Genomic DNA, 24,258 nt, shown 5'->3' with positions numbered 1-24,258 from the left:
ATTACATTTAATTATACTAGAAGATTGTTAAAGACTTGTAGGTTTTCTCTATCCCTTTAAACTGTACTTTGTACAGACAATAATTGAATATTAGATAGAATAACTTGATTTTCCAAAGAAATATGTTTCTAATATTTTCTTCTTTTTATTGCAGAAATTGAAACAACTTGAAGAAACAAAAGACGATCCCGAGAATAGATTATCGAAAATTTCCCTGGAGTCATTCAATAAATTTCACAGCAATACTGTGATTTTATTAGAAAAAGAGAAGAACTCTCTGAAGAAGGTTGAAGGACAGAAGGAAGAAAAAGAAAAAAATGAAGAGACATCCTTGAGTAGTTCAGATAGGCCTGGGGTAGACAACTTGGAATCTCTGAGTGATTCTTTATATGATAGCTTCTCTTCCTGTGCCAGTCAGGGTTCAAATGATGTATAAAGGACTTCTCTTCCCTTAGTGAGCTGGGACTGGAGCGCTTAAGAAATGAGGGCGGGGGGTGGCGGGGGTGCGCTGCTTGGTAGAGATGACAATAATAAACTATTGCAGTACCAGAACCTTCATTGTCAAATTCACAGCAGGCAACCCACCAGAGCTCGTATCTCTGACAGGGCAATAAAGATAGACTCCATTTATTGTGTTTCAAGAGGATTAAGCGTAAACACACCTATGATACAGAATCCTTAATTTTGCACTTTTTTTGAATATTTGTACAGAAGTTGTAAATTTTTTGGAAGAGAAATTATATTTGTAGCAAAAAAAAAAAAAGACAGCAATAAATGGAATCAGCGCCATGCTCTTGAAATAATGTACTATGTCTTAGAAGTTGATGATAATATATATTTTTTAAAATCCCAACTGAAGTTTTCGTGATGTTCATTGTCCTGGTCCTCAAATTGTTTGTGGGTACACTCTGTAAACCTACAACAGGGCCTGCCAAAAAACTAGAGGGTTCTTTCCTCCTCATCTCCATCTCATAAATCTCAATTTGATAGAAATGTTCATTTTAGTGCAATTTCAGATTCGTTGCCAGAGATTCAGGTGACAGTAATCAGTGTAATTCTGCTTCTGCTGAAAAATGAAAAGGGTCCTAAAGTGTGGACACTGATTGGGACTGTGTCATTGTATCAGAAATGACCGAATTTTATTCCCAATAACAGTTTTTCCTTCCAGACATTTCTTTAGATTGTCTTCTACTTAGTGCTTCTCTATGATCCTGTTATTTGATTTTTATCTTCTTGCTCTTTTTATTAAAATCTGGGCACTCTAAAAATGAAAGCAAATTTCTATTTGCAGTGTTCACTTTTAAAAATAAAATTAATGGTGCTACGAGGAATTCTTTTTAATATCCTTTTTTTCTACAAAGACTGTTTATATGTAAGGATAAATTCTATTTTAAAGGTTATGTGTATTTTTTCTAGATGTGAACTATTTATAATTGCTTATGTACAGGAGCTTGTAAACTAGGCACAATAGAAATATTTTTAGGATCTATATGGCTACTTTAGCACATAATTGTTTCTTTAAAGAGTATTGTATGATCAGTGTTATTTGGTTAATTTGTGCAATTTGTTTTATCTTAAATGAAAATTATGTAAAATGTCTTTGTCTTTCAGACTTTAAAAAATCCTTTTGTTTCCTTTCTGAATAAAAGTTATATCACAATTGCACCCTCTGAAAACTGAAAATAACTTGCTCAAGGACCTTTTGGCCCAGTCAGTTACTTGAATCATGACTCACACGTGCTCTTCCGATGGGTTCCCCGAAGGAATAAATAAACTGGCCCTTTTGCTCTAGAGATAGTAATTTAGCCAATTGTAAGATCAGAGTCTGCAGACAGGTGAGTAATGGTCAAAGCAGTTCAGTCTCCCCGAGGGGTTAACCAAATAGAAATGAAAGAAGGGGGGAGGGAGGGAGAGAAGGAGCCCGAGGCAGACAAGGAGCGATCTCTGCAGAGGAATTACAAAGCAAGTCATTTAAGCTCCTTTCCAGACCAGCTCAGCTGGGAGGATGCAGAAATAAATGATCAGCGTCCCGGCCGGAGAGAGCTGACCCAAGAAGTGGCCGCGGGAGAAAAGGGTGAAAAGGGGCAAAGCTTAGGAGGCGATTTCCACGGAAATGGACGCTCCCTAAGGATGTGGGGAAAGGGGGTGGGAATGTGCGGATTGGGGGCGGGGGCACCAACGAACTCCGGCGGGCAAGCGGTCTCCCGCAACACCTGCTGCAAGGCTCGGGAAGAAAGGCGAAGATAGCACCGGGGCATCCCCGGGAGTACGCAAGGTGGGTCACTTGGACTTTGCGGAAAGAATTGGAATTTCAGGGGTGTGGGGAGAAGCCAGAGGCCGAGTCCGAGGCTGGGATGGCCTTCCGGGAGAGGACGTGGGAGTATGTACTAATAATCGGTGGCTTTGGAGAAAACAGGATGGAGCCGGTCGGCGTTTTGGCGACAAGGAATGGAGGAGAGCAACCCTCTTCTTTACCCTGATTTGCTTTCTGGTGGGACCTCACGGCAGGTGTCACCGGGACGGCGTTCTCCTAGGTTAGGCGACCAGCGCGGTGTCAACGCACCCTCCAGCGGTGCGCGCAGGCGGGAGAAGGGAGGGCGGCCCGGGCAAGTGCGACAGTCAAGGCAGTGTCCCCACCACACCCCCATCCAGACTGGCCATGCCGAGCTGGTTCTTGACAGAAGGCCTCGGAGGAAGAGGGGGCACAGCTGCACAGGACACCCTAGGGAGCCTGCGAGCGTGGAACTTTGCCAGGCGCACGGGAACGTGCGCCCCTCCTGTCAGCCTCCCGGGGCGCCAGGCTCCAGCGGCCCGCAGTGGGACCGCCTCAGCGGTGTGGGCTGGACCCAGTCGCTGGGGGTACTGACCAGTCCTGGAAGGCGCAGAGGACGTGGAGTGGGGAGGCCGCGTCCCTATATGCGAAGGGCCAGCCGGGCACGCAGTCCTCAGACCCTAGTCCGCACCCGGCAGGTCCCCACAGCACCTGCTGCGCCCTCCCCGCCGCTCCCCCAATCTCCAGCCTCTTCACCTCAGAAAACTACCAGTCCTCTCCCGCCCCCCCGGCGCCCCTTTCCCAGGAACGTGCGGAGGCGGGAGAAGAGGAAGACAGGAAGGGGGTGGGGATGTAGAGAGACGGTCCCAGCTTTCCCCGCCCGCCACCCCCACCCCAACTCGGCAGCCGTCACGTGGTGCCTGGAGTGGGAGGTGGGGAGAAAAGGCGAGACTTTTGTGGGTGCTCCGGATCGCCAGTAGTTCCTTCAGTCTCAGCCGCCAACTCCGGAGGCGCGGTGCTCGGCCAGGCAGCGCGAGCGGGAGGAGCGGAGACCCGCAGCCAGGAGCCGGAGCGCGGGCGATGCAGGCGCCGCGAGCGGCACCTGCGGCTCCTCTAAGCTACGACCGTCGTCTCGGCGGCAGCAGCGTGGGCCACAGCAGCCTCGGCAGCCACAGCCGCTGCAGCCGGGGCAGCCTCCGCTGCGGTCGCCTCCTCTGATGCGCCTACCCGCTCCCGGTCCCGGGACTCCGGGAGAATGTGGGTCCTAGGCATCGCGGCAACTTTTTGCGGATTGTTTTTGCTTCCAGGTGAGAATGCCCAGAGGCCAGCAGCCGGCGCCAGGTGCGCACAGTCCATCTACCAGCCAGCCCTTTTGCCCCCAAGGCGCCCACCTCGGGGCCAGCCCTGCCCTGGGGCTGCCCAGCGGGAGTTGGGCGGCGGCGACTGGTGCCCCGGGGCGCGAGGCTGGGAAAGTGTCCAAGTCCCGCGCTGCAGGAGGAGAGCCGGGAGCGGCGGGTTCGCCGGACTCCGGGCTACAGCTTCTCGGGCTGCACGGTCGGCAGAAGCTGGGCTTGGGAGGAGGGAGGGTCCGAGCCGTGCTGAGGTCTCGGCGAGGGAGAGGGGGCGACATCTCCCGAACCCCGCCAAGTTGTCTGGCGCCTCCGGCACCCCGTGAGAGTGGCGCCGCCGACAGGTGAGCCTCGCGCTAGGCAGCCTGCGGCCGCGCTGAAGCTGGGTTGCTGCGCTCGGAGTGCGATAGATGTGGGGCAGCGGGAGCGCGGGCAGCTGGGTCTAGACAGGAGCGCGTACACCGAGAACAGCCAGGCTGAAGCCACCAGAGGCGCAAAGGTCTCGCGTCCTCTCTCCAGTTCGCCTACTGGCTCCCGACTAAGCTCTGCAGAGCTGGGACCCCGACCACCCACCCTAGCCGAACGGTTGCCCTGAGAGCCGGGGCCTGGAAGAAAGGTCCGCGGGGTCGGGATCCAGGGTGCGCGCGCTCACAAACGCCCTCTCCCACCCTCTGTGGCCACCCGGGTCGCCGCGGGGACGGCCCTGGAGAAGGGCCGCAGACCCGGGCTCGGGGACTTGCGGCGCAACAGCACTTGGCGTCTGGCACCTCCACCCTTGTTCCCAGGTGGTCGCTCAGGGATCCTCAGAGCCCTGGCACAGAAACGCTGACTTTAAAAATTAAATAAATAAAAACTGAAAAGACGTCTGCGAATGTAATCACGAATGGTGCCAAAATAGTAATTAAGTAATTTGTAACCAATTAGCAATTAGGCAAATCCTTTGGCTTTGGCTGGAGCTAACGCACGTCTCCAGAGCTACTTTGCTCTTCGGGTGGTACCATCCCCACCCTCCTTTCAACTTCTTGGGAAAAGGCCTGGGGTGGTGTTGAATGGGCTCTTCGTGTCTAGAACCGGGGTCCAGAGGTGGCGGGCACTATTCCATTTTGTCCTAAAGGACCCTAGGTACCGGCGCCGCCCCCTGCCGGTTTCAGCCACATCTGGCCCTACCCGGAGACCCAGGAGTGCAGAGTCCCAAGCCTCCCAGAGGCCGGGAGCCGCCGCGCTCTAGGGTATGGGATGGTCGTGATTTCCGGGGTGGGCTCTGTGGGGGCCGGATCTGAACCCGACTGCGTCTGTCTCGCAGGCTTTGCGCTGCAAATCCAGTGCTACCAGTGTGAAGAATTCCAGCTGAACAACGACTGCTCCTCCCCTGAGTTCATCGTGAATTGCACGGTGAACGTTCAAGACATGTGTCAGAAAGAAGTGATGGAGCAAAGTGCCGGTAAGAACCTGGCAGCCCTCCCCGTCGCTCTTAAGCCTGGGCTCTGGGGTGGGAGTGAGGGGGCCATTAAATAACAGGAAAAAGGACTGACTTTGATTTAATGCCCACACACTGGTTATCGCAGATTTACTTTTACAGTGCTGGGAAAATGAAGAGTTCCAAGTTACTTTAATCTCATTAATTACCAGGGCTTCTCCCCAAGGGTCTTGGGAGGGGAAGTGCATTTAAATTAGTGGCTCTCCTCTTTTTATTTACTCTCTTCACCTCCCTATGCTGAAAGCTGATGGAGATAGAAAATATATGGCTAACCAGCCCCGGCTTAGGCAACTAGACAGTAGCCTGTGAGCATTGTCAGCCTGAAATATGGAGCTAGTTGAAGTTCCCAGAGGTCAGAGCTTGAAAAATGTGTTTTGTCATAGAGGCACACCATATTTCCTTGAAGAACACTACAGGATCTTTATTTAATTTTAGAACTAATGCATCAACTTCCAGGCACAAATTGCCAAGATCTTTCAAAGGAATGCCGTTCTCAGCCCTACCAGTTTAGCTGCCGGCTGGCTGAGAAGAGGGCCTGAGCATCTTGTGAGGGACGAAGGGGTCTTGTGGGGTAGCCCTTACTCCCTCTAGCTGACCAAGGGTCTTCTCGCTGAGGTAGAACTTTCCAACCGTCCCCCAACCCCCTACCCCAGCTGTCTTATTAGAACTCAAAGTTCCCCAAATTATAACTGGAACTTTGGGAAAATAGGTGGAGCTGTTACTTCAGTTTCAAGGTCAAAACCATAAACAGACGTTGCCATTTTAAGGATATTGAAAAGATGGGAAACAGCATAACTTTATGGCTGATATTGAATGAGCCAAAGCCCCCACTTCCCTTTAGTTCTGTGAACTGCCTGCAGAACCCGGCGAAGTGATTAGAACTGTTATATGATTCCCTTTACCCACTGGCAAATCAATGCAAGGACTCTAGTTTTAAAGCCAACAGCTTGGGAAAGTTGTTTCTTCTCAGAGAAGGGCCTGGAAATGTCATATTGCTATCCTCATGGTTATGTGGAAAGCAGATGCCAGCTTGTCACTGTGCTGTGTTGTGGTGTGTGTGTAGTTGTGAGGGCTGATTTTATAGGTCATTATTTGTTGCACCAAAATCACTCTTCTGGGAAGCCTGAGACATACTGGCTCTCAAGGGTAACTTGTCCCAAGAAATGGAGTAAACATCATTTTGGCACACGGGATTTGGGCTATTAATAATGCAAAACAAAACAAACTTGGCAATAATTCTTCAGTTAAGATTGATAGGGATAATTTGAACAAATGGGGTTTTTTTTCTACTTGTGTTTCTTTCCTATGTTTTACCTGAGCAAAAAATTTACTGCCTTTCTACCAGAGGGACTGCTGTGATTTTAGTCAGAATTACTGTTAACACTTTATTGTTACGTTCAAATATTTGCAGCTTTCTTGAGACAGTAGTTTAGAGCCAGACAAAATGAGAATGTACTATGGACACGTTAAGAACTTCAGAGTCCACACGGCCACTGCTTACCTGCGTGTCCTGTTTTATCACCTAGGATATGGTCGAGAAAGGGATGTAAGCTAAATGTGAGTCAGAGAGGTTCTTTTTCTGAGAGACATTTCTTCTTCTGTAAAAGTGTGTCTAAGATGAATACCACACACTCCATTTTCAAAGTGCTGTTTTTCATCTTGCTTCATTCTGTCCTCCAAACCACTCTAAAAGAAGCAGAGGAGGCATTTTAACTTCCATTTTATCCACAGAAACTTAGTCTTCACGTGCCTGGCCTAAGGTTGCTGGTTTTCTGTAAGCTCGGAGAAGGTGGGCATCTTGTCTCCAAACCAGGTCCCTCAGGCCACAGGTCACAGCCCAACAGGTGGAGACAGAATCAATAAGGCAGTTTCAATTGTGAAGTTTGATAAACAGAAGCAGTTGACGAACTCAAAGGAAAAGGTTATGAAGGGAAGGGTGCTAGGTCGGGGTGTGTGCACATGGAAGCAAGGCGTTCTAAGCCTAAACTCCATAGAAACAAGCCAAACGGATCTGTTTCTGCATCAAAAGAGCAATGTCCAGGGGGGGCTCATACCTCCCAAGGCACTTCCATTTTGATGTCCATGTACTTATTAGGGACCAATTTAATTTTTTGCCAACAAGGATAGAGAGCAAATCTAAAACTCTAAGTGAACACAGTTGTAATATAATCATCATAGTAACAAGAGCTAACTTTTGTTGAGCGCCCGAGGCATCTGACTTTTCTCTTTTGATTGTACATATAGAATCTTGTGAAATCTGGTGGTCATCTTTCAAGATCTTGTTTCCTCATGCCACAGCCAGTCAGCATGTAATTCTATTACATGGTCAACATCTCCACTCCAGAGAAAGTAATGCCTGTTAAATGATGCTATTAAGAATTGAAGTCAGAATTTCTTTTAAGTTCGATCAATCACGTATGTTATCCTGAGAATCTCAGCATACTGGAGCTGAAAGAGCCCAGCGACTCCTAGTTAAAGATGCATGTTGGAATCTTGCTGGGAGTTTTGTTCAACTCCACATGGCTGGGTCTCTGCGTAAAGAAGCCCGTTTCATAAATCTGTGGTATATCTGGCCATGGGTCTTTTATAAACTTCCCAGTGATTCTGGGGTGACCCGAGTTGAGAACTGATCTGGGGACAAACCTTTTTGTGTTATAGAGGAAGACAGCAAGGTCCAGAAAAATTAGATGCTGGTCCAAGTTCACTAGCCAGCTGTTACTAAGAGGCGCTTGAAGCCTGCTTCCCTGGCCAGCACCTTTGCTGTAATACAACACAGACAGCATGTCGTAAAATATCCTGCCAGGTCTGCCCGAAAAGATAGTCCAGGCAAAGTTCAAAGAGTTTAGACCATTTTTCATATCCACCAAGTTCACCTAACAGTCCAGGTAGACAGGCCATGAAGTGGATTGTCAAGAATCTGAGAACCAACCAGTGAGACTTTTAAGTTTGAGCACTATGTGGACTGGCATTTTTTCATAGGTATAGAAAAACCAGGGCTTTAAATCAACTAAGAAAATTTAATGAACTAAGCCAGTCTGACATTAAGCAGTAATGAAAGGTGTTCTCTTTCCAAAAAATAGCAGCCGTGCAATATGTGTAGGCCTTCAGTTTCTGGACTAAGTCTGCAAACTCAGCTCTTATGAATTTTGAGGCAGGTAGATTTAATTTTCGACTGGGAAGTACGTTTGAAATTAACCTTTACCTATTCCCCAGAGTGGCATTCCTATTAGGTGCTGAGATTATTATCCACCACTCTTGTTCCGTTTGGTCATTTCTGGAATAATAAGTTACTGGCTGTGGGGAAGGGAAGGTTCACTTCAACTTCTTTCATTGTCCTTACTAATTGATATTTAAATATTTGCATAACGAATGACTTGTTCTCACCAGCTCTGCACTTAATGAGTTGGTGTCTATTTACTAGCACCCTTGATAATGACACTTCTTTTGCTCTTGCTTGTCATTGTACTCTGCAAAATATTTCAAATATTGATTTTCATTTCAGAATAGAAGCCCCCTCCAGTATGAATTTTGAAACCAGGGAATAAAGAATGTGCATTTGCATTTGTTTGACAGTGCAATCTTGTAATTAGAGTTTTTCCTCTTGACTAGATACAGTGAAAGGGGCATAATTTAATTTTTATAGACTAGCCAATTTCTGCCCTTAGTAAAATATAGCTCTGTCAGTGAGCAAAATGTTACAGGTTCTCCTAAACCTTATTTAAAAGTTAAATGCAGTATATTGAGAGAAAGTTCATGGTCTGAATCAGTAACCTAATCGATCTCTTCACCCATCCTTTGCAACATGCATTAATCTATTTGTCTGTTTTGCAATACAAGAGTTACTGATTTATATGCCATGTTGCATCTACATTATGGCTGTGTAAGTAATGGCTATTTTCCTTTTGGATTAGTTAGTTGCTCATTAAGTTGGGCAGGGATGGCTTCATACCTTGGATAGTTTAGTTTTACACCTTATTTTCTCATGAGCTAACTAAGGGAGAGCAAGAGAGGACTAATGTCGCAAAAATGCTTGGTCATCCACTCTTAGTAGAAAGAAGTGGAAAGTTAACCACAGCCTATGTTTTCTTAAGTCTGTGCCTGCTTAATTTCCCCAAGATCTAAAATAATAGGCTCTAGTTTGGCCTTGGGATGGGCTTGGCAGGAATGACGCCCAGTGCTGCTAATCAATTCGATGTCATAGTCCCTTTATTCCTGTATTCTTTTATTTCAGATGAGTGCATGCACTCGAGCTCAAATGCCTGTGTGCACACACATGTGCGCGCGCACATACACTCATATATTTGTGTGTGCAGATATACCTTTCTATTTTTGCCTGTCTATATATTTGCATATACCCACATATGCAATGCTTGTAAGAAAAATAAATATAGAGTCATTCTTTACAGATACTGAGATCACAAATTGCTTGATCCATGCTATGTTGTAGGCATGAAGAACATTTTCTAAGATTTTTATTTTATTTTATTTTTGCAGAACGACGTTGTTAGAAATAGCAGGGGTCTCTGTTAATCTTCCAGCATCCCTCATTTGTCCATCTCTCCTCCTCCTACTAGGCCTCTCCTATTAGCTCTCTTTTAGACATCCCATCTGCAGTCCTTAATTTCTCACTGTTAACCCCATTTTGAATCGATCAGATGGGCTATGGAATAGCTTTATGAATAAAGTGAAAAACAAAACCAAAGTTCCACATTCTATCTTTGACAAAGGAGACTTCAACAGCTTTAAAAACTTTAAAAAGAGGCTGTTTGCATGGCGGCTCATACCTGTAATCCCAGCACTTTGGGAAGCTGAGGTGGGTGGATCACCTGAGGTCGGGAGTTCAAGATCATCCTGGCCAACATGGTGAAACCCCATCTCTACTAAAAATACAAAAAATGTGCTGGGCGTGGTGGCACATGCCTGTAATCCCAGCTACTCAGGAGGCTGAGACATGAGAATTGCTTGAACCCAGGAGGCGGAAGTTGCAGTGAGCTGAGATTACTCTCCACTGCACTCCAGCCTGGGCAACAGAGTGAGATTCTGTCTCAAAAACAAAACAAAACAAAAACAAAACAAAAAAAAAAACTTTAAAATAGATTGGGATATCAAAAAATATATCTTCATATATTAAAACCAGCTCCACTAAAAAGGTTTCCATGTCAACTTCAATGAAGTTAGGAATTACACTGGAAGGGATTCTATTCCGTGAATGTTCACAACCCTACCTCCTTTCCTTTCCAGACAGTAAAGAACAAACACCTTGCTCTTCAAGGTGAGACATTTTGCCAAGCAGTTGACCACTTAGTTCTCAAGAAGCAACCATGTCTTTCATGTGCCTTCTGAGGAAGTATTCAGAGGGGAAATATCAAATGCCTTTCCCTTGGACCCTCCAGTGAATGAAGTATTTGTTTATGTTAACTTTCCAGCTGAACAAGCAGCCGGTGCTGACCTCCCATCTCCATAGATGAAACATTTGAAGATTGATCCAGCTCTCCCATAACACTAATTCCTCCCACTACGATTGCATGAAAGCTTCTGTCATTGATGGTTTTCCTAATGAGTTTAAACAGAGAGGCTTCAAAGCTGGGGCATTTTTCCCAAGTGAAAATGAAACGAAGCATGAAAACAAAACATACCATTTTCTTTGAACTTTGAAAAGGTAATCTGCCTCCCTTACTCCTGAAACAAAAATTCTGAATCTACAGCCTTAGAGAGTGTACCCTCCCTCGCTCCCTCGCTCCCTCTCTCCCTCCCTCCCTCCCTCCCTCTCTCTCTCCTTTCTTTCTCTTTCTTTCTTTTTCTTTCTTTCTTTTCTTTTTCTTTCTTTCTTTCTCTTTCTCTTTCTTTCTTTCTCTTTCTTTCCTTCCTTCCTTCTTTCCTTCCTTCTTTCTTTCTTTCTCTTTTTCTCTTTCTTTCTCTCCTCTTTTTTTTTCTTTTCTTTTCTTTTCTTTCTTCTTTTCTTTCTTCTTTTCTTTTTTTCCCAACTTAGGTTCTACTGTCCAAACTAAGCAAAGGTTTGTTAGCACACTGTGCAAAAGGACTCAACATCTCAACCCCTATTTTTCACTTGTCCAATGGAAAGTGTGTTTTGCTCCCTTAGGGGAGAGAACCCCTGTGTTCTAGGTTCTTCACATTTGGTAACTTGAAAGAGGTTACTTAATATCCCAGGCGCTTAGCCTCCCTCCTTGTAAAATGTGGAAACAGGCTGCCTGTTTTCTTGCGAGATACAGCAAGAGAATGAGAAATATGGTCAGTATAACCATCTTCAAGGAACCAGTGCTAGACATGGAAACCTGTCTTGGATGCGCACCAGGAGCTGCCCATTCACTATCCATACCTGCCTCTGAAGGGTGGCCCAGATATTGTAGTACAGGTTACTTCGTACACTGTTTCTATGTTTCTCAGAATGAGGGAGTCCTTGAATTCAGCCTTTAGTTCCTAAGAGTAGTATCCTCATAGTTAATTTAGAAGGTTCACAGAGAGATAATATCCCCACTTGATAGTTGATGAATCTAAGACACAGAAAGGTTGAGCAATTTGCTCAAGATCACACAGCCAGTGGGACAGGAATTCAAGCACCTTTCACTTCTCCAGGGTTTTTTTTCCACTATGGTGCCATTTTCTATGTTTTCCCTCTTTTTTTGTATTTTTAACAATAATTTTATTGAAATATAATTCACCCTTTAAAGTATCCCATTATGTGGTTTTTCGTATATTCATAGAGACGTGTAACTATCACCACTAGTTCAAGAACATTTCATCACTCCAAAAGAAACTTTATTTTATTAGTAGTCACCCCTCATTTTCCCCTTTTCCCAGCCCCTGGGAACCACTAATCTACTTTCTGCTTGTACGGATTTGCCTATGCTGGACATTTCCTGTAAGTGAAATCTCATACTGTGTGGCCTTTTGTGGCTGGCTGCTTTTGCTTAGGATCGTGTTTTATGGCTCATCCGTACCACTTCCCACTTTTATTTTGCTTTTTTTTTTTTTTTTTTTTAATTCCGTGGGTAGATGTGTCTTTCCTCTTGCTGGGGCAGATACCTAACCTACCTTATGGAATGGGATAGAATGAGATGGAATGGGATACAGCATGGCTGTGAGTCTTAGAACTCCACTGGCCAATGAGCCAATTTGCTGAATTAAAGTAACAACATGTGCCAAGAGCAAGCCATTCCAGTGAGCTTTCGGCAAAGGAGTTGGTGTTCATCAAACATCTGTTTGGTGCCATGCACTGGACTGTCCATTCTTGCCCATCTATTATATAATTCATCTGTATTCCCTTGAGGAGGTCTTGAATTAGTTTCTTTTGACCGCAGGGATCCTCAGGCACATGGATAGGCTATTCCTGATGCCCCTGTTGGTGGTCCCAAATGCCCAGCTCCACATCCGGCCTCACCCTTAGGCCACAGCCCTCAAGAGTCCCACACCTCTATGACTAGAAGAGACCCTAATCTCTCTGGTCCACACTTTTCACTTTACAGAGGAGTACACTGTGGTACAGAAAGGAGTTTTCTTTCCCAGGGAACTTAAGCATCTTGATAGGTCCGTTTCTCTCTCTTCCCTTGAGAAGGCTTGAGGGTAAAGCAGGTTGAAAGAGGTTCTGGAGAAAGGTTTTGGTGAAGGAGATCAGATGCTGGCATGATTTGGTCATCCACAATGAATATCATGTCTATGCACGAGTCTAGCTTTCGTCCCCGAAACCAAATCATTTGATTGCAGTCTTTGTGTGGGCAGAACGCCTTACTCCTTTAACTGTGGGACATACCTTTTCTTCTCTGTTAAGTTTTCCTAGAAGACTAAGCTGGATTCTTCCTTGCTTTGTCGTTTTCGTGGTGGTAGAAGTGACTATATTTCAGGGAGCTGGAGCAAAGTTGCTGGTGGTAGACAATGTGTTTCCTACCTTGGGAACACCAAAAGAGGCCATACCTGTAACGTAGGATTTTCAATCGCATCTGGAATGAATCAGCCGCCAAATAAAAGAACTATGAGATGTGCCATTAATTCTTTCTAGAATTTGACCTGTGGCTACATTGTGATTCAGAAACTGTTTTCACAGGCCAGAGCTATAGGGCATGTTCTCTTATTAGTAAATTGCTTCCAATCTTCTGATTGCTTCCAACACTACAAAGCAAAGCAGGAGATGGACTGAATTAAGTGTTTTAGATAAGGTGAAACCACAGAGAGTTTGTAATAAATTGCTTTTTTAAAAGGATGTGTTTAAATAGAACAGGGCAGCGATGACTCAAGCTGTTGATTTCAAGGGGTTTACGACTTTGCAAACCATGAGCAGGATCAGATGCAAATGTGATAAAGTGTTGTATTATTTTAAGGAAGTTGTGATACTTGGTCCAGTGCATTTCATTTCTCACTGGACATGGACAATAGCTTTTTATGTTTTTCTATTTCTTGGACTTCTTCATGAGCGCAGTGGAATGACTGGAGACAGTGCCGGAGGCGGGTGGCGCCAGGCACACGGCTCTCAGCCTGCCGTGGTCCGTGCATACTGCACACGGGTTGAATATGAATGTGCAGAGCAGTTTGCAATGCCCTCCACGGAGGCTTCTTCAAAGAGCATCAGCAGAAGCAGGTGTATTAAGTGACTCTGGGCAACGGGGTTTATGCACTATTTTATTGCTTATGCAAAATCGAGCAAACCACTTGGGTCTCCAGTAACTTCAGAGAACCTGTTCAGAAATAGCTAGAGCCTAGCGGGTTGACTAGTTTGTCACCCAGTGAAGACGTACAAAGTGGGAGTGCAAAGGGGTCTCAGCTCCAAAGCCAGCTCAAGATTCTCTCGAGTGTGCCTTCAGAGGGAAAGGCAGCCAGTAGGCCTGAGCTACACCTGGAGGCTGATGAGTTAACATTCTCTGAGAGGCAGGACAACTTTCCACTCAGCCTGTCGCTGACTCTTACAAGGGAAAGAGAGATAAAGCAGTCAGGAGACATTCTGCATAAGAGTGGGTTAAGATCCAGAAACAATTTCATCTTTGTTCAGTGTTCTCCAGCCAGCAGCTCAGTTTGCCTGGCATCACATCCTCTCTATTTTAGAGTGTATTTTCCTAATCAAATTGAACTACAGCTTCATTCACAGATTTCATTTCTATGTACACGATCCTGAAAGGATGCTGTTGGCTCTCTCTCGCCCTCTCTCTCTTTTTCTTTCTCTACATCACCTTCCCTCTGTCTTACATAGACACACACACTCACTGGTATGGAGACACGCAATAACTATTTGCTGACTGCGTATATTGAAGAAACAAGTTTCAAGCTAAAACAGATAGATTTATCACCACTTCAAAATATTATAGCAGAAATGAAGGAGCTTAAATGTTTAGCATAAGAGGAAAAGTAGAATAAAGACAAGTTGAATATAACTTTTACTTTTTAGTTAAACTAGAAATAGCTGACTAATGCCTGTTAGTGATAGTTGTAATTTAAGGAATCACTCTGAAATGTAATCCACCCCTGGTTTTATAGTTCTTTTTGTCAGCTTGCTTTTAACGCTGACCTGGCTTTGCTTTGAATAGGAGTGTTTTCAGGAAACACACACACACACACACACCTCGACAACACCAGCTTATATGGTGGTCGAGGAAGCTGGGGGACCGGGTTACCGCTGGCCAGTCCTCAGCTGGAACTCTGCTACCCTGGGAATTCAGCCTTGGTCATCAGCTCTCTTGGGAAGAAAGAAAATTCCCCCACATGGTTTTATGCCCCCTAGTCCTCTCCCACACAGAAGACGCAAGTTACAAATACACACAGGTATGTTCCATAAGATACAGGCAGTTAGACTTTCAGCTGGGGATGTACTTCTAAACCATTCAGTTTGGGCAAATTAAACCACAAAGGGAAGCAAACAAACTTTGTACTCTCCTGCTGTCTGTTTTGCCCTTACTCTCTTTCACTGGGCTCTAAGAATTCAACTAATTGCTTGTATTTTTGCCCCCTTTGTTGAATATTATTAATATCACTGTCATGATATTGACAAAACCTGGCATCATCCTCGGGTGGAAGGCCAAAACAGCTATGGCTGCAACAGCTCCTAGGCATCAAGAAGCATTTTCCCTCCCTTCATTAGTCTCTGGGGCAACACTTTCTAACAGAATTTACCAGCTGTTACTGCTGCCCCAGTCCTTTCTGTTCTTGCCTCCACCCTAGACCTTGCTTCCTGTATCACATAAGAATGTTCTCGGCTGTAAGTAGCAGGGACACAAACCATAAAGACATTTCTTGTTTATGTAACAAAATAGTCTACATAGGTGATCTTGGGGTTGCTCCCACAGCCCAATGATGTCATCAAAAACCCAAGCTTTCTCCATTTTTCTTCTTACTTCCCTAAGCACATTGGCTGTTTGTCCTCAGGTTTGCCTCTTGATCACAAGATGACCACTATATTCAGGTTCAAGGGAAGGGATAGCACCAAAGAGCTTGTGTCATAAGTTTTGCCTTTTAATGAGAACACAAAAGCGTTTCCAAAGTACCCTCCCGCCCCGCCCAAAATTGTCTTTACCTTTCACGGATCAGATCACTGTCTCATGGCCACTAGTAGCTATAAGGGTAGTGATTGAGTGGTCAACTGTGATTGTCTGCCAGATCACCTTTTGAGAAGTCCATGCACAAGATTGGAAAAATTCAACATAGTGCCTCCAGGGACCCCTGGAAAAATGACAGGGATCATTTTCTTTCCCGAAAGTCACCATTATTTTACCTAAATTGAACACCAAAATGTATAGTCAAAGGACCTTCATGCTGGATCACTGTCACCCTTTGGAAGAAAAGAAACACATATACTAACAAATACTAACAAATGTTATCCTGAACTTTAACACAAGATGTACATGACGTTCTAGAATTCTGGTTCACTGAATGCTGAGGTACAAATTATAATTAAATTTTAGCGTGAGGACATCATGTTCATGGTGACAAATATAAGGGTGCTTTGGGTTAAGTGCTTAGATGTTCTCAGTTCATTCCATCTGGAAGTCGTTATGCCACCAAGGACTCTGTCTTCCCTACATTTGGGTGAATTTGTATGCAAGAAACTGATTAGGAATCTTCGGACCCCACTGTGTTAATCTTACCATTTGAGAATAATCAGAAGGACATCAAGGTTAAAAATGCAACAGCACAGCTTCATAAATCATTGAAGGGCACTGTTAATACTGAGATAATAATCATAAATATCTGTTCCCTCAATCCCCCATGGCAAACTGGAAAACAAAGACACCAGCTGAGGGAAAGCAAGTGACTGCGCAAAAACCTTCCTGCCTCAGAGAGTTATAAATGAGCAAAGAAATCCAGTCTAATGCAAGACTAAAGTAAAACCAGCAATTGGCATCATACATTATGGGTTGGTTGTTTGCTTGCTATAATTAAGTTGACATCAGTGGTTAACAGCCTCGAAAATTAAACTCACCAAAAATCTTTGGAAAGGGTAATCAAAGTCCTCTGAATAATGAACTTAACACATCCCTGTTACAAGGAAAACAAATGTGTTCTTGGGTTATCTTGTTTCATGTCTATTTCATTGTTGACATGGCTGTTGTTTTAACAAACACATTTATTTTTACCCTTAGGGATCACTGCAGCCCCTTAATATTATTCACAATTGTCAGTTCTGCCAGCTAGGCCAAGATGGGCTCAACATCAGTATGGATGCGCAGTGTGGAACTTGGCATTTGCTTTCTTTTTCCCTTTTTAAAATGAGTTGTTAGCATTCTTGTTTGGTTCCTGTGGCCATCTGCAACTCAAATGGAGGGGGCTTTTTTGGTCTTTAAAATATTCGCATTCATGGCAAAGCAAAAGTACTTAAGAGCCAGAGCACAAAATTCTCCAGAAAAGAACTACTTTCTTGATCTTTTCTCTTTATTCCTGACAAACGGTGCCTATCATGGCAGCAACGAGGCAAATGTATAGATAAACCTCTACTTCCCAAGTCGTTTCCATTAGAATGCAGAGAATGTCAAAATTTCTCACACAGTGTTCTTTCAGAGAAAAAAAAATACTTGCATGCAAATCGAAGATCTTTTTTCTTGCAGTTTCTTTGAGCTCAGTGAAAATGCTTGTAGTTCATTCCAATTACCCGTTCCCCAAGCAGTTTTCTTTGAGGAACTGTTCCTGGTCCTGCATAGAATACTTACTGTGATGTAATCGTCACTGTAGTGCAGTAAGTGTTGGTTATTTTTCCAGTAGGGAAAGATTAGTGTCACACCCAAACAGGCATTCACACAAGTAGCAGTTTGCTGGAAAAGTTCGACTTTAAAGCTACATTGCATAACATGGGTAAAAGGTAATGGACTATTAAAGGCTCTGTTTAGAAATTTCTGTCTTTGTACCAGCAAAAAAGAGCAGAGGCAAAGGAAACTATTGGAAAAGATAAATGCGTAGTGGTCCACAGAGAGAAAAGAACTCAGGCCCCCTGCCTGTGTTTTTACGATCACTGGTGCAGAGGTTAAAGTGAAAAAACTGCAAAAATAATTTATTTTAAAAGCATACTTGTAGCAAGTCGTTTGTAATAGAATTGTAGCTTCAAACTCTCTGATTGCCGAAAGTTGTACGTACATCTGTAGGGGAGTTGGGGTGGGGGGGCGGTGACAGGTCTCCTTTTGGTCTCAATACAACTAAGAGGCTCAACACCTCTAGCAGGAAAAAATGTTAAATGATGACCGTTTATGATCCTCAAGGTCCAGGGGCTGTTTGTAGGAGAAGATTAGTTTAGAAAATGCTTCTCGGCCGGGCACGGTGGCTCACGCCTATAACCCTAGCACTTTGGGTGACTGAGGCGGGTGGATCACGAGATGGGGAGATCGTGACCATCCCGGCTAACACTGTGAAACCCCTTCTCTACTAAAAACACAAAAAATTACTCAGGTGTGGTGGCAGCGCCTGTAGTCCCAGCTACTCAGGAGGCTGAGGCAGGAGAATGGCGTGAACCCAGGAGGCAGAGCTTGTAGTGAGCGGAGATGGCTCTAGCCTGGGCAACAGAGCAAGACTGTCACAAAAATAAAATAAAATGTTTCTCAACCCCCCAGAGAATCATGGCTTTAGAAATTTTAGAATTAAGTTCTAGGACACTGTGCAAACTGGGACAAATGGCATCTACTGGGGTCTAATGAGTGCCCAGTGGTTATCAACGTTCTTTCTCACCCAGATTCTAAGCAAATTAAGAAATAAAACAAGGAACAAGGCAGATGAGGCCTGAAATATCACCATTGTTACTGAGAAAGGCTAAGTTGGAGGGAACAACTTGGGGACGGGGGTCAAATGAGCTTTCACATTGGCATCTCTAAATCAGCTGGTTGACCCAGCCACAGACAAGGCCAGATACGGGTAGTTTCTTGCCCTGAGAAGCAGGGCAGAATACCTGTTTGCTATGAGTCACTCACTTTCAAGAAGGAACAGCAAAGGGATAAGCAGCGTATGCCCAGTCTGTTCTTTCCAGATTTACCCATCAGACATGTCACTCCACCTCTCTTAGGGCAGAGAGAATTAAAAAGGGAGAGAGAGGCCGGCCGGGATCGGTAGCTCATGCCTGTAATCCCAGCACTTTGGGAGACCGAGGCAGGCAGATCACGAGGTCAGGAGATGGAGACCATCCCGGCTAATATGGTGAAACCCCATCTCTACTAAAAATACAAAAAAATTAGCCAGGCGTGGTGGTGGGCACCTGTAGTCCCAGCTACTTGGGAGGCTGAGGCAGGAGAATCACTTGAACCCGGGAGGTGGAGGTTCCAGTGAGCCAAGAGTGTGCCACTGCACTCCAGCCTGGGTGACAGAGTGAGACTCTGTCTCATAAATAAATAAATTAAATAAATAAATAAAAATAAAAAGGGAAAGAAGCCAAGAGTCACATTAATTGAGTTCCTTTTACATGGATGGACCTTGAGACTAAAGAAAAAACATTCCTTCAGTAATGTTCTCTTCCCATCACAATGAAAACCAGTCATTTCAGGAGCCTCCAGGCCCTTTGAGGCAAGAGTTAAGCAGTTAATAGCATGGATGGTTGGGGCTATGTCTGTCACCTACAACAGACTATACACTCACCCTATTACTCATCAGCATGAGAGTGGCCAAGCGTATTTCACTGCGTTTGCTGGGGGTATGTGTAGCACAGAAAGAACATGTAGATTTTTCCCACATTCATACCAATTTTTTTGGCTTTTTTTTTTTTTTTTTTTTTTTTTTTTGAGACAAGGTCCCACTCTGTCACCCAGGCTGGAGTGCGGTGGAACAATTTCAGCACACTGCAACCCCTGCCTCCCAGGCTCAAATAATCATCCCACTTAAGCCTCCTGTAGCTGGGACCACAGGCAAGCACCACCATGCCCAGCTCATACCAATGTCTTTTTAAAAAGTGTTGTATGTGGAAATAAATTGAGACTTGTAGAAAAGCTGCAAAAAATAGTGCAGTTTCTACATATCCTTCCCCTATCTTTGGCTAGTGTTAACAACCTGCATAACCATAGTATGATAATCAAGGCTAGGAAATTAACATTGGCGTAGTACTGTTAATGAAACCATGCTTTGTTTTGAGATTCCCACAGTTTTGCCATTTTTGTTCCAAGATCCTATCCGGGATCCCACATTGCATTTCATTGTCATGTCTCCTTCTCCTCTAACCTCTGACAGTGCATCGTTCTTTCCATGTCTTTTGTGATCTTGACACTTTTGAAGAGGACTGGTCTGGACTTTTGTACACTGTCCCTCAGTTTGGGATTGTCTGCTGTCTTCTCATGATCAAACAGAAGTTTTGCATTTTTGACAAGAATCCTCAGAAGAGATGCACCCTTCCCAGTGCACTGTAGCAAGGGGGGCATGCTGTCAATGTCTTACTACTGGTGATGTTAACTTTGATCACTTTTGATTCAGATAGTATCTGCTGGGTTTTTCCACTGTTTACTATATTTTCCTTTGTAATTAATAAATAACTTGAGGAAGATACTTTGAAACTATTTAAATACACTGTTTCTCCTCCAACTTTGGTCAATAATTTCAGTGTCTGTTGGTGGATCTCTCCCACATCAGTTATTACCATGGTGTTCTAATCTTAATTTCTATTTCCCTCATTCCTTCTGCATTTATTAACTGGAATCCTTCTGTAAGAAAAATCTGTCTTCTGCACATATTTACTTATTTATGTATGTCAGCATGAACTCATGGGTATTTACCTTATTGGAGGGGGTTATAATCCAATACTATCATTATTTGTTTTCTTGCTCAAATTGCTCCAGCTCTGTCCACTGGGAAGTTGGAAAGTCCAACCAAAAGCCCCAGCTTTATCCACTGGGTCATTGGTTCAAAAAGGCAAACTGAGGCTTGCAGAAGTGAAGTGGCTTCCAATAAAGCGGTTCAGGGAGAATTCCAGTCTAGGTCTGTTAGACTCCAGGGTTCATGTTCTTTCTGCAGAGTAAGGAATTATTTCAGAATTAGAATGAAATATGGACATGAGCTTCTTTAGTTTCCTCCATCCCATTAAGTACATGAGGATCTACTTAATGATAAGGCCATTAAAGGAGAGGATCATGGCTTCTGGAAGCAGAGCTTGGTGAAAGAAGTTAGTAGAAGACCCTCATCTTTAAGCACATTTCTTTACATTCCAACATTGTCAGTCATTCTCCTCAGGTCATCTTCATGGTAAAGCTATTAACAATTTCAGTTCATTATTGAAACTTCCATTGCTTACTTTATGACCAAATATCATATGGATTTGCCAGCTATGAATGGAATTTTTGAGCCTAAAGTGGTGGTTTCAACAGGTCAAGAAATCATATATCAAAGGAAGAATTTAGTAAGTGACATGGCCATTTCAATTCCTAGATTATCTCTTTGGCAATGAACATTTATTTGAAAATGGTATTTCTAAAAGCAACAAAATCAGTGATATTTTTTTCTTCTCATTGTCAAGTATTATGTTTTTAAGAAGATGTATAAACCCATAACATTTCTGAAACTACAGCTAGAAAATTATGATTAAGCCCAGAGAGGGAAAAAGTTACCACGTCAACATTGATCCTCTGCACCAAAAGTCTCCTCTGCTTCTTGAAAGCAGAAAATAAGAGAATGATGGAGCCCAAGCAACACTCTAGACCTACCATGGTTAAAATGAGGACATCACAGGAAATAAGACCTGCTGCAACTTTCATTTTAGAGTCCCCGTTTACCAAAAACAGGTGGCTCTGGTTTATGTTGGAGGCACTCCTAAAGGCAGCCATGCTGACACAGAACCTCCGTGCGGTGTGGAGAGGGGGTCCTGTGCAGGTTTCCCTGCAGGGTTTTGCCTTTAAAGAGAACAGCACCTAAAACACCTAAATGCTAGTTTTACTCAGCAGGCCTGTATCCCGCCCACGCTGGAAACAGCCCTCACGTAGTGGCTCCAGCTTCGCCTCTCTTTTCCTGTTTGTCCCTCAAACTGAGCTGTGTCCCCTGCTAGAATGCAGCCCCTCTCTCCATTACTGTGGATTCCAAGCCAACTGCAGGGTTGGGTCTGCTATAAAGGGCAGGCTTTCTCTAGAGACAGTTTTGTTTTGTTTTGTTTTGTTTTGTTTTGAGACAGTCTTGCTCTGTTGCCCAGGCTGGAATGCATTGGCATGATTATGGCTCACTACAACCTCTGTCTCCCAGATTCAAGCTATTCTCCTGCCTCAGCCTCCCGAGTAGCTGGGAACATAGGGGGCTGCCACCACGCCCAGCTGATTTTTGTATTTTCAGTAGAGACAGGGTTTCATCATGTTGGCCAGGCTGGTCTCAAATTCCTAACCTCATGATCTGCCCACCTCGGCCTCCCAAAGTGCAGGGATTATAAGCGTGAGCCACCATGCCCGGCTGAGACAGTTCCATTTTAATACATTTTAAAATATGGAGATAAGAGTCTACAAAGCCTATAAAACTAGCAAAGGCCTTTGATAGAGTAGCCTTGACACACGTGGAACTAAGAGACCCTTTTTGATATTCTTCCAAAAGCAAATGTTCTGAACTGTGGTGGCTTTTCTCGTGTAACTGCAGAGGAAAGATTGGGTGGAAAGAATCGATTTCATACTGTAAAGGTGATCAGATTTTGATAGAAGAGAGGACAGCAAGCTACAGCCCTGGGCCAAATGTGGCCCACTGTCTGTGCTATGATTGAGTTGTGCCCACAATTCATGTATTGCAGTCCTAATCCCCAATGTGATGATATTTGGAGATGGGGCCTTGGGAGATAATTAAGGTTAGATGAGGTCATGAGAACAAGGCCCTGGCCTGATGGGAACAGGGTCTTTATAAAATAGGGAGATTCACCTGGAGAGAGAGGGGGAGCTCGCTTTCTGTGCACACACAGAGGAAAGGCCATGTGAGGACACAGAGAGAAGGGGTCACCCACAAGCTAGGAAGAGAGCCTTCACCAGAAACCAAATTTCCTGGAAACTCGATTTTTAACTTGCAGTCTCCCGAACCATGAGAAAATTCATTTCTGTTGTTTAAGCTACACAGTCTGGTATTTTGGTATGCCAGCCTATGCAGACTAATGAAGTGTATTTCTGTAAAGAAAGTTTTAGTGCAACAGCCACACCCATTTGTTTATGTACTGTCTATGGCTGCTTCTATGATACAGTATCAAAATCCAGATATTGGATTCTGACAGAGCATTTGGCCTGCAAAGACCAAAATCTTTGCTGTCTAAGTGAAAAAGTGTGCCCACCCTTGGAATAGAAATGTACTGTATACACTATAGGTTTTGAACATGAAAAGCCACCCCAGTGGGATATTAAAGGGCCAAAGGGAGGAAACCGTCTTAGTGTGCAATAGTCCAACTAGCAATGTCACCTGCAGGAGTGTCCTGGACTTCTCACCTCGTCACCCCACCTATGAGCTCAGTCGTGTACAGTGAACAGCTATGCCCTTGACAGTTGAGTCCGTGGAGGGCAGGTACATAGGGGAAGCCTGTCCTCTAAGGGGGCTGATAGAACAGGTCAGTTTTGACAATGGGGTTAGAAAGGAAATGGGTGTGAAGACAACGGAGCCTGGGAAGCAATGAAGAGGAAACGGACTCATCTCTCCCCCTCCTTAGCAGTGGATCCTCAGAGGGTGTTCGGAGGCCTCCCCAAGTCCCAACCACAGAACGGGAGCCAGGCTGTAATGTAGAATGAAATCTTTGCTGTTAGAAAAAAATACTTCTCCTTGGATAAATTAAAACTTGCAGTTACAGCCAGGATGTGCTCTCTCCCTCCCCAGTGCAATAATTTGGAAGTTTAGGCGACCCGTGTTAGATCCACCTGTAGGTGCTTCCAGGAATCTGTATATTGAATGAATGCCCAGGTAATTCTTCTGCAAGGAATGAATGCCTGGAAAGCACCCCTTGAGCTGTTCTTCCCTGGTGGGGTTCTAACACTGCGCCTACCTGGGGCCTGGGTGCACCTTCACCAAGGGACTGCCTTTAGTGAAGTATGTGGCAAAGAACTTTGATGAAGTAGCCTTGTTTTCAAAAGGATGGCACCGCATCAGTGATTCAGGACACTAAAGAGTTTTTGTACCTGTCTGCCAGCAGACGGGTCAACCTTCAGGCTTCTGGGTCAGGATGCTGGCCCGGGGACCACGTTCTAACTCTCAGTAATGTGGAATTCCAAAGCTGAGACCACTGCTGCGCCAGACTTACCTCTAGCAAGGTTGTTGCAGGTGTTTTTTATTCGGCCCACTCAAGCTGTGGTGACCCAGCTGTGTGTTAGGAACAAGCAGAAAAAGGGCTGGATTCAAACAAAGAGAAAACACCATCTTTCTTCTTTCCCCGTGTAATCAATAATTCAGCCCTCTAAAGCAAGCCAGATGCCTGATGAAGGGCTTGCTGCAAGGAAGAAGACAGGGGCCATTCAGAATCCACATCAACTTCTAAAACTTCTTTCTTCCTCCCTCCTTCTGCCTCACCTCCTGGCTTGCCTTCCACCTGAATGCAAAACTAATGCATCTGCTAAGAAGTGGCCCAAATATAGTCCAAGAGGAACAAGGACAGAGTGTTTAAAGCTGTGGGGGAAAGAGAGTCAGTAATTTTAAATGTCAGCAAATCAGTCTTCATTGACATTACCATCCCCTCTGAATTAAGTGACGTGGTGTCTGTGAATTCAATCACAACTACTTGTATGAATGAAGGGCATGAGTCAGAAAATGCTCCATGAGCCAACCCACATCAT

At 44.5% G+C, this 24,258-nt stretch overlaps 2 protein-coding genes and 1 long non-coding RNA gene across 6 annotated transcripts in view; 2 read left to right on the top strand and 1 right to left on the bottom strand.

The window, feature by feature from the left end:
- NCKAP5 (NCK associated protein 5) overlaps nucleotides 1-1,665 on the top strand; it is a 983,044-nt gene extending 981,379 nt beyond the window's left edge. For all 4 annotated transcript variants that reach the window (XM_077956875.1, XM_028830652.2, XM_077956874.1 and 1 more), the window contains one exon: nucleotides 155-1,665. In XM_077956875.1, the coding sequence (XP_077813001.1) occupies nucleotides 155-171 (17 nt within the window). In that variant the 3' untranslated portion in view covers nucleotides 172-1,665. The remainder of the gene's footprint in view (nucleotides 1-154) is intronic.
- Nucleotides 1,666-3,250: 1,585 nt separating this feature from the next.
- Nucleotides 3,251-24,258, top strand: part of LYPD1 (LY6/PLAUR domain containing 1) — a 30,616-nt gene continuing 9,608 nt past the window's right edge. Inside the window, exons 1-3 of the mRNA XM_028830655.2 lie at nucleotides 3,251-3,404; nucleotides 3,511-3,579; nucleotides 4,925-5,062. Of these exons, the coding sequence (XP_028686488.2) occupies nucleotides 3,353-3,404; nucleotides 3,511-3,579; nucleotides 4,925-5,062 (259 nt within the window). The 5' untranslated portion in view covers nucleotides 3,251-3,352. The remainder of the gene's footprint in view (nucleotides 3,405-3,510; nucleotides 3,580-4,924; nucleotides 5,063-24,258) is intronic.
- On the bottom strand, nucleotides 13,488-23,915 carry LOC144333371 (uncharacterized). The gene is made up of 3 exons (XR_013401976.1): nucleotides 23,730-23,915; nucleotides 20,269-20,500; nucleotides 13,488-15,757 (listed from the first exon to the last, which is right to left on the bottom strand). It is a non-coding gene; the product is annotated as an uncharacterized LOC144333371 (long non-coding RNA).

This window comes from Macaca mulatta, chromosome 12 (assembly GCF_049350105.2).
Source record: "Macaca mulatta isolate MMU2019108-1 chromosome 12, T2T-MMU8v2.0, whole genome shotgun sequence".
In the NCBI taxonomy this organism is placed as follows: domain Eukaryota; kingdom Metazoa; phylum Chordata; class Mammalia; order Primates; family Cercopithecidae; genus Macaca; species Macaca mulatta.
This window is presented reverse-complemented; position numbering and strand designations above follow the sequence as displayed.